This window comes from Oncorhynchus kisutch, linkage group LG17, assembly GCF_002021735.2.
Source record: "Oncorhynchus kisutch isolate 150728-3 linkage group LG17, Okis_V2, whole genome shotgun sequence".
Taxonomy (NCBI): domain Eukaryota; kingdom Metazoa; phylum Chordata; class Actinopteri; order Salmoniformes; family Salmonidae; genus Oncorhynchus; species Oncorhynchus kisutch.
In genome coordinates this window covers 75,926,360-75,935,905 of record NC_034190.2, presented here as the reverse complement: position 1 = coordinate 75,935,905, position 9,546 = coordinate 75,926,360, and the positions used below count along the sequence as shown (strand labels likewise).

Sequence of the window (9,546 nt, the reverse complement as noted above, 5' to 3'; positions counted from 1 at the left end):
TCTGAGGCAATGAAGGCAGTATAATCTCCATTTGTCCACTTTCAACAGTTTATATAATATGCACATCATCCATACCACGTCGTCCATTACTTCCAGATAATGTACAGGGCGTCAGCGGGCATCCCTTACATACCAGTTGTGTCACGACAGTGATATAACATACATATCATTGGTATTCCTTGTTTATGACAAAACTCAAGGAACCACCCAGCTGGCACATTTGGTTCCTTGGAAGTTGTCGGAGTGTACCTTTTTGGTTTCCCATTGGGTCTGGGAACAAAGCTATACGTTTCTTGACCGGTAAAACTGAACGGAAGTTAACATTTTGCCTGTTCTGGGAACGTTCATTTTTAGGTTGCAGGGAGGTTCTGGGAACGTTTTACTCTGGTTGCCTCACAGTTTTCCTGGGGCGTTTTATTAAGGTTTTGAGAACAGAAATGATCGGGTATTTGGAGGTAATTAAATAACATTCTGAGAACATGTTTCCAATAAGACATTTAATAATACTGCCAGCTTATTTTGGATGAACTGTTTTGAACTACAAGCACTAAATTGCTTAGGCATTAATCATGTAAACACATTTATTTCAATTTGAATTGAAGTGAGATTTGAACATATGACCTTCTGTTCGCTATCCATGGAATTAGTCCACTGCGCTTACAAGAATGGAGTTAGCATGCTATGTTTGTTTTTCACTTGTATAAAGCTGTGTATTTTAGTCTACTTAAACACCCATTTCAAAGAAACGCGCACTCATTATGATCAGGTGTGAACACACTTAACAAGATAGAGGATAGAGAGAGTTTTGTTGACACTGAGAATAGAATGTACAAAACATTAGGAACACCTTCCTAATATTGAGTTGCACCCACCGCTGCCTCAATTTGTCACGGCATGGACTTTATTTCCCTTTCTACAAGGTATCGAAAGCGTTCCACAGGGATGCTGGTCCATGTTGAGTACAACGCTTCCCACAGTTGTGCCATGTTGGCTGGATCTCCTTTGGGTGGTGGACCATTCTTGATACAATGAGGGAACTGTTGAGCGTGAAAAATCCAGCAGCGTTGCAGTTCACACAAACCAGTGTGCCTGGCACCTTCTACCATACCCTGTTCAAAGGCACTTAATTCACCCTATTCACCCTCTGAATGGCACACATACACAATCCATCTCTCAATTGTCTCAAGGCTTAAAAATCCTTCTTTAACCCGTCTCCTCTCCTTCATCTACACTGATTGAAGTGGATTTAACAAGTGACATCAAAAAAGGGATCATAGCTTCCACCTGGATACACCTGATGAGTCTATGCCATGGAAAGAGCAGGTGTTCCTAATGTTTTGTACAGTCAGTGTGTATGTTTTAAAAAATAACATTCGTAGAATGTTACTAAGGTTTTCTCATGGTTTTTATGGAAAGTTTTCTTAATGTTCCAAGAACATGACTTTAAATAGAAGCATGAGGAAACCTGCAGAAAACGTTATGCTGAAGTACTGAACTCTCCACAGATGTTTCTTACGCGCTAGTTGGATATCCAGCACCATTCCCAGAAGGTTGTGGGACGGTTGTATGCAAAATAACCATAGGGCAACCACGCTCTCACCAGATCCACGCTCTCACCAGATCCATGCTCTCACCAGATCATGTCTCACCAGATCCACGCTCTCATCAGATCATGTCTCACCAGATCCACACTCTCACCAGATCATGTCTCACCAGATCCACGCTCTCACCAGATCCATGGTCTCACCAAATCGTGTCTCACCAGATCCACGTTCTCACCAGAGCGTGTCTCACCAGATCCACGCTATCACCAGATCTAAGATACATGGTTCTCAGATCGTTATGTGCTTGCTGAGCAGGGAAGGATTTCGGACCAGAAAAATGAGGGGTTAGGGGACATGTTGCATTTAACAAGTATAGCATGACATATTACAGCTCCATGATCTATTATAAAACATAGCTGCATTAGCATAGATAAGGCAATTGCAAATGTGGTAGAATGTTAAATAGCAAATCTTTATTTCTTTAGATGGCAATAGCAGAGAAAACACTGCTGTCACCATCATAACCATATCATAACCTGACAGGCACCATGTCACCACCATAACCATATCATAACCTGACAGGCACCATGTCACCACCATAACCATATCATAACCTGACAGGCACCATGTCACCACCATAACCATATCATAACCTGACAGCACCATGTCACCACCATAACCATATCATAACCTGACAGGCACCATGTCACCACCATAACCATATCATAACCTGACAGCACCATGTCACCATCATAACCATATCATAACCTGACAGCACCATGTCACCATCATAACCATATCATAACCTGACAGCACCATGTCACCATCATAACCATATCATAACCTGACAGCACCATGTCACCATCATAACCATATCATAACCTGACAGCACCATGTCACCATCATAACCATATCATAACCTGACAGCACCATGTCACCATCATAACCATATCATAACCTGACAGCACCATGTCACCATCATAACCATATCATAACCTGACAGCACCATGTCACCATCATAACCATATCATAACCTGACAGCACCATGTCACCATCATAACCATATCATAACCTGACAGCACCATGTCACCATCATAACCATATCATAACCTGACAGGCACCATGTCACCACCATAACCTCTAACTTCAACCACACGTCATGTCCCCTAACAGCAATAAGGAAACCTACCACTAAAACTGACACAACTATCCCCTGGAGGAATCACATCCCAGTCTTTGGATTCATTAATTAGTATACCGATTTCACCTAATTCAAACAGACATCGATAATTAGTACACAAATGCAACGTCTAGGCAATGTTTAGAGCCATTCTCTTGTTCTCTCTCTAATGCCTTATGCACTTGTCTGGACATCGTGACATGTTCAGTGTGTGGGTGTCTATATATCTGTCTTGTGGTGTTATCTCAGTCTGGCCCTCACAACACTCACCTCCCTATTGCCTCGTCCCTCAGCCCACTGTCTACCAACCTCCATTAACACATCTATCTTCCTCTCCTCTCGTCCACTGATCTCTCTCTCTCTCTCTCTCTCTCTCTCTCCCTGTTCCTCTTCCTTTCTGTTTCTCTGTTGACCAACTTGTCTTGTTTTGTCATCCTTTTACCGTCATGCTTTGTGAGGTTTTGCATCTCGGTCATGTTTTGTTTTTCTCTGGTCCTCCATTCCCCTGGCTCACTGTATGATGGACTATCTTTCCTTTATTATGTCCCTCTGACTGCCCACAGAGCAACACAGTGTTAGAAAGGGTGGACAAAAACCCTTTTAAACTTACACAACAGCCCCTCTCAACAAGCCTGTTAATACGATGACATGGTCTGTTCAGTGTGACAGAATGTGGGACCAGTGTTCAGGAATCAGTGTTCTTTTGTTAGAGGGCCCGCCTTGAGATTGGAAGGTTGGGGGTTCAATCCCGTGTTGAGACCTACCAAAGTGGGACCCGGTGCCTCTCTGCTTGGCACTCAACATTAACGAGATGGATTGTGGGTAAGGCTCAATGGGCCATTCTGGCTTAGACAAGGCTTACTTTCTAATGATTAGTCAGCAATGTACTTAGCATATATATATATCAGAATGCACCTTGTTGGGGAGAAGGACATAAGGGCTCATACATGCTTATAAAGCATTATTATACTTGTCAGATTTATGTAAAGTGTTACCAATGACACAGTAAAGTAGTGTGATTGAGTGACATGACTTTAGTATAGCTGCAGATCATACTCTGTGCCTGTCGTGTCGTGTCTTGGAGATATGCGTCGGTCGTCTGGGGGGCTGACAGAGATTGAGTGGTCTATGCTCAGCACTCACACCGTGGCTGCCTAGACATGAAGCCTGACAGATAGATACAAGGTCAGTTAGGCCACTGACGCCAGACAGACAGTATGTCTATGGAGTTGAGATATAAATCTTACATACTCACTCCTCTTTTTTAAGACTGTAATTGTGTAGCTTTCCATCAGAGTATAACAACACCTGGTTGGTTAGTGCTGCCCGACTATCTGACAGGTCCTTGTACAGACTGCACTGGATTAACAGACGGATTGGGATCTAACCTCTGACCTCTTCCTCGATCATTCCTTGTCTTCCTCATTCCTTGTCTGTTATTGTTTAGCAGAGGACGCAGAGCTGATCACACACCCTGTTATTGGTCTTCAGAGGACGCAGAGCTGATCACACACCCTGTTATTGGTCATCAGAGGACGCAGAGCTGATCACACACCCTGTTATTGGTCCTCAGAGGACGCAGAGCTGATCACACACCCTGTTATTGGTCCTCAGAGGACGCAGAGCTGATCACACACCCTGTTATTGGTCCTCAGAGGACGCAGATCTGATCACATACCCTGTTATTGGTCCTCAGAGGACGCAGATCTGATCACACACCCTGTTATTGGTCATCAGAGGACGCAGAGCTGATCACACACCCTGTTATTGGTCATCAGAGGACGCAGAGCTGATCACACACCCTGTTATTGGTCCTCAGAGGACGCAGATCTGATCACACACCCTGTTATTGGTCCTCAGAGGACGCAGAGCTGATCACACACCCTGTTATTGGTCCTCAGAGGACGCAGAGCTGATCACACACCCTGTTAATGGTCCTCAGAGGACGCAGAGCTGATCACACACCCTGTTATTGTTCCTCAGAGGACGCAGAGCTGATCACACACCCTGTTATTGGTCCTCAGAGGACGCAGAGCTGATCACACACCCTGTTATTGGTCCTCAGAGGACGCAGAGCTGATCACACACCCTGTTAATGGTCCTCAGAGGACGCAGAGCTGATCACACACCCTGTTAATGGTCCTCAGAGGACGCAGAGCTGATCACACACAATATTGTTCTTCTCAGACCATATTAGATTTAAAAACTACAGCTTTGATAACAAAATAGGTCAATTGGTGTAGCACTTGTGAGGCACAGCTGAGCAGAAATTGAAATAATTTGCATTCTTATTTTACTGGACTTGATGCTACCTGCATCGGATGGTCATGATGCTTTCAAGACAACTGGGAACTTTAAGAAAATAAACTAGGTCAAATCGTGACGTCAGTGATCTTCAGGTCAGAAGGTCGGAGCTCTAGAAAGATGACAGACTTTCCAACTTGGTATTCCAAGTTGGATGACCTTGAAAAAGATTTTAACCAGTCGGATCTAGTTTTTTTCAGAGATCCCAGTTGTCTTGAACACACTGAAGTCGGAGATTATTGAGTTCAAAGTTGTTTTGAACATGTCATTAGTCTCAGCATAGGTAGAGAGAGAGCAGCAGAGGGTTCACCTCTCACGGTCCCTGCTATCTCCTTCCTTTCCTCCGATGAGACTGACCAGAGAGAGGGGACACCCTTCCAACTGATGGTGAAACTCGAGTCGCACGACATCATCCTCATACACAAGTTCATGTTGTTTCTATGACCAGAGAAAGTGAAATATTCCTCAATATTAAAATATACAGTTGAAGTCGGAAGTTTACATACACTTAGGTTGGAGTCATTAAAACTCGTTTTTCAACCACTCCACAAATGTCTTGTTAACAAACTATAGTCTTGGCAAGTCGTTTAGGACATCTACTTTGTGCATGACACAAGTCATTTTTCCAACAATTGTTTACAGACAGATTATTTCACTTATAATTCACTGTATCACAAATCCAGTGGGTCAGAAGTTTACACTAAGTTGACTGTTCCTTTAAACAGCTTGGAAAATTCCAGAAAATTATGTCATGGCTTTAGAAGCTTCTGATAGGCTAATTTACATAATATGAGTCAATTGGAGGTGTACCTGTGGATGTATTTCAAGGCCTACCTTCAAACTCAGTGCCTCTTTGCTTGACATCATGGGAAAAACAAAAGAAATCAGCCTGACCTCAGAAAACATTTTGTAGACAAGTTTGGTTCATCGTTGGGAGCAATTTCCAAACACCTGAAGGTACCATGTTCATCTCTACAAACAATAGTACGCAACTATACACACCATGGGACCACGCAGCCGTCATACCTCTCAGGAAGGAGACGCGTTCTGTCTCCTAGAGATGAACGTACTTTGGTGCGACAAGTGCAAATCAATCCCAGAACAACAGCAAAGGACCTTGTGAAGATGCTGGAGGAAACAGATACAAAGTATCTATTTCCACAGTAAAACGAGTCCTATATCAACATAACCTGAAAGGCCGCTCAGAAAGGAAGCTACTGCTCCAAAACCGCCGTAAAAAAGCCAGACAACAGTTTGCAACTGTACATGGGGACAAAGATGGTACTTTTTGGAGAAATGTCTTCTGGTCTGATGAAACAAAAATAGAACTGTTTGGCCATAATGACCATTGTTATGTTCGGAGTAAAAAGGGGGAGGCTTGTAAGTCGAAGAACACCATCCCAACCGTGAAGCACGGGGGAGGCAGCATCATGTTGTGGGGGTGCTTTGCTGCAGGAGGGACTGGTGCACTTCACAAAATATATGGCATCATGAGGAAAGGAAAATTATGTGGATATATTGAAGCAACATCTCAGGAAGTTAAAGCTTGGTCGCATATGGTTCTTCCAAATGGACAATGACCCCAAGCATACTTCCAAAGTTGTGGCAAAATGGCTTAAGGACAATAAAGTTAAGGTATTGGAGTGACCATCACAAAGCCCTGACCTCAATCACATAGAAAATATGTGGGCAGAACTGAAAAAGCGTGTGCAAGGAAGGAGGCCTACAAACCTGACTACACCAGCTCTGACGATGCGCTCCCCAAATTTCACCACGCTCACTGTTCATTAACTCTTGGAAGTGCTTGCACAAAGGATAGTAATATCTCATCCTGTGTTCTTGGAATCAGGAGGAATGGGCCAAAATTCACCCAATTTATTGTGGGAATCTTGTGGAAGGCTACCTAAAACGTTTGACCAAAGTTAAACAATATAAAGGCAATGCTACCAAAGACTAATTGAGCGTATGTAAACTTCTGATCCACTGGGAATGTGATGAAAGAAAAAAGCTGAAATAAATCATTCTCTACTATTATTCTGACTTTTCACATTCTTAAAATAAAGTGGTGATCCTAACTGACCTAAGACAGGGAATTTGTACTTGGATTAAATGTCAGAAATGGTGAAAAACTGAGTTCAAATGAATTTGGCTAAGGTGTATGTAAACTTCAGATTTCAACTGAACATGACAAAATGCTAATAATAATAAAAATGCAGGGCTATTAATAGCCTACATCTGGATACTCATTCATTGTAGCTGCAGCACGAGTGGAAGTAGGGAGAAGCGCATTTTATATTTTTAATAGTGCTGAATAAAAACAGTTTTGACAGTGCTGAATAAAAACAGTTTTGACAGTGCTGAATAAAAACAGTTTTGACAGTGCTGAATAAAAACAGTTTTGACAGTGCTGAATAAAAACAGTTTTGACAGTGCTGAATAAAAACAGTTTTGACAGTGCTGAATAAAAACAGTTTTGACAGTGCTGAATAAAAACAGTTTTGACAGTGCTGAATAAAAACAGTTTTGACAGTGCTGAATAAAAACAGTTTTGACAGTGCTGAATAAAAACAGTTTTGACAGTGCTGAATAAAAACAGTTTTGACAGTGCTGAATAAAAACAGTTTTGACAGTGCTGAATAAAAACAGTTTTGACAGTGCTGAATAAAAACAGTTTTGACAGTGCTGAATAAAAACAGTTTTGACAGTGCTGAATAAAAACAGTTTTGACAGTGCTGAATAAAACAGTTTTGACAGTGCTGAATAAAAACAGTTTTGACAGTGCTGAATAAAAACAGTTTTGACAGTGCTGAATAAAAACAGTTTTGACAGTGCTGAATAAAAACAGTTTTGACAGTGCTGAATAAAAACAGTTTTGACAGTGCTGAATAAAAACAGTTTTGACAGTGCTGAATAAAAACAGTTTTGACAGTGCTGAATAAAAACAGTTTTGACAGTGCTGAATAAAACTTAGACATGAACTCACTCAAAACAGTCTCTCTCAGGTCATGATTTTAAAAGTTATTAAATCTCACGTAGGCTAGTATCAAACTAATGAAATGTTTGGCGATCGATCTGGAATGCCTTGAAGATCACGATCGACCGGTTAGTGACCACTGGTCTGCAGGGATGGAAGACAGGAAGTCAGGCAGTCAGGTCTAGAAACCGCAACAGTATCTTCCCCCAGCAGCTGTTGACCTGCTGCTTATGATGTAAATTCCCTAGCGCTAATAGCAGAGCTCAATGTGCATGGTATTGAGTGTCTCGCTGTGTCCCAAATGGCACCCTATTTCCTTTATAATGCACCACTTTTGACCAGGGCCTATAGTGCACTAATAGGGATATATTTGGGATGCATCCACTGTGTCCAGCCCAGTCTGAGCCTCCTTCCATTTGGATGCTGGTGGGGAGCTCAGTCTGTATTGACCCGCAGGCAGTGGATCTTTACTTGTTTCTTAACACATTTAATTGGGTTTATTCGTGTGGACACGGAGACACAAATGCATTCATTAAGTTACTATTACAAAGCAGGAGGGGTTTGCCTATTGTAAAGCTATAACCTTGATGGTTTCAACACATGACATTTGCTCTGTCTGTCCTGTCTGTCTGTCTGTCTGTCTGTCTGTCTGTCTGTCTGTCTGTCTGTCTGTCTGTCTGTCTGTGTGTCTGTGTGTGTGTGTGTGTGTGTGTGTGTGTGTGTGTGTGTGTGTGTGTGTGTGTGTGTGTGTGTGTGTGTGTGTGTGTGTGTGTGTGTGTGTGTGTGTGTGTGTGTGTGTGTGTGTGTGTGTGTGTGACAGGTGAGGGCCAGTGCCATCGCCCAGGATGCGGACCAGAACTATGACTATGCGTCTAACAGTGTGATCCTGCATCTAGACGTGGGGGACGAGGTGTGTGTACAGCTGGACGGGGGGAAGGTCCATGGAGGAAACACCAACAAATACAGCACATTCTCTGGGTTCCTCATCTACCCTGACTGACTGACTGAATTGACCAACTTGACCGACTGGACTGACTGACCTTCACAACTTTAAAAAGACAAGAGAGGCTGTGGGCGGACTGCAGGAGCTGAAGGCAACACAGACAGATGCAGACAAACACACACACACACACACACATAAACACAAACACACATATACTCATATACACACATATACACACACAAACAGTACACACAAACATACATAAAAAACGTGCATACATACAGTGCCAGTCAAAAGTTTGGACACACCTACTCATTCAAGGGTTTTTCTTTATTGTGACTATTTTCTCAATTGTAGAATAATAGTGAGACATGAAAATTATGATATAACTCATATGGAATCATGTAGTAACCAAAAAGGTGTTAATAAACAAATGAACATATGTTTATATTTTAAATTCTTCAAAGTAGCCACCCTTTGCCTTGATGACAGCTTTGCACACTCTTGGAATTCTCTCAACCAGCTTCACCTGGAATCAAATCAAATCAAATTTATTTATATAGCCCTTCGTACATCAGCTGATATCTCAAAGTGCTGTACA

At 42.3% G+C, this 9,546-nt stretch overlaps 1 protein-coding gene across 1 annotated transcript in view; it reads left to right on the top strand.

The window, feature by feature from the left end:
* Positions 1 to 9,161, top strand: part of LOC109907073 (complement C1q-like protein 4) — a 20,953-nt gene extending 11,792 nt beyond the window's left edge. Inside the window, exon 2 of the mRNA XM_020504862.2 lies at positions 8,823 to 9,161. Within this exon, the coding sequence (XP_020360451.2) occupies positions 8,823 to 9,002 (180 nt within the window). The 3' untranslated portion in view covers positions 9,003 to 9,161. The remainder of the gene's footprint in view (positions 1 to 8,822) is intronic.
* Positions 9,162 to 9,546: the final 385 nt, after the last annotated feature.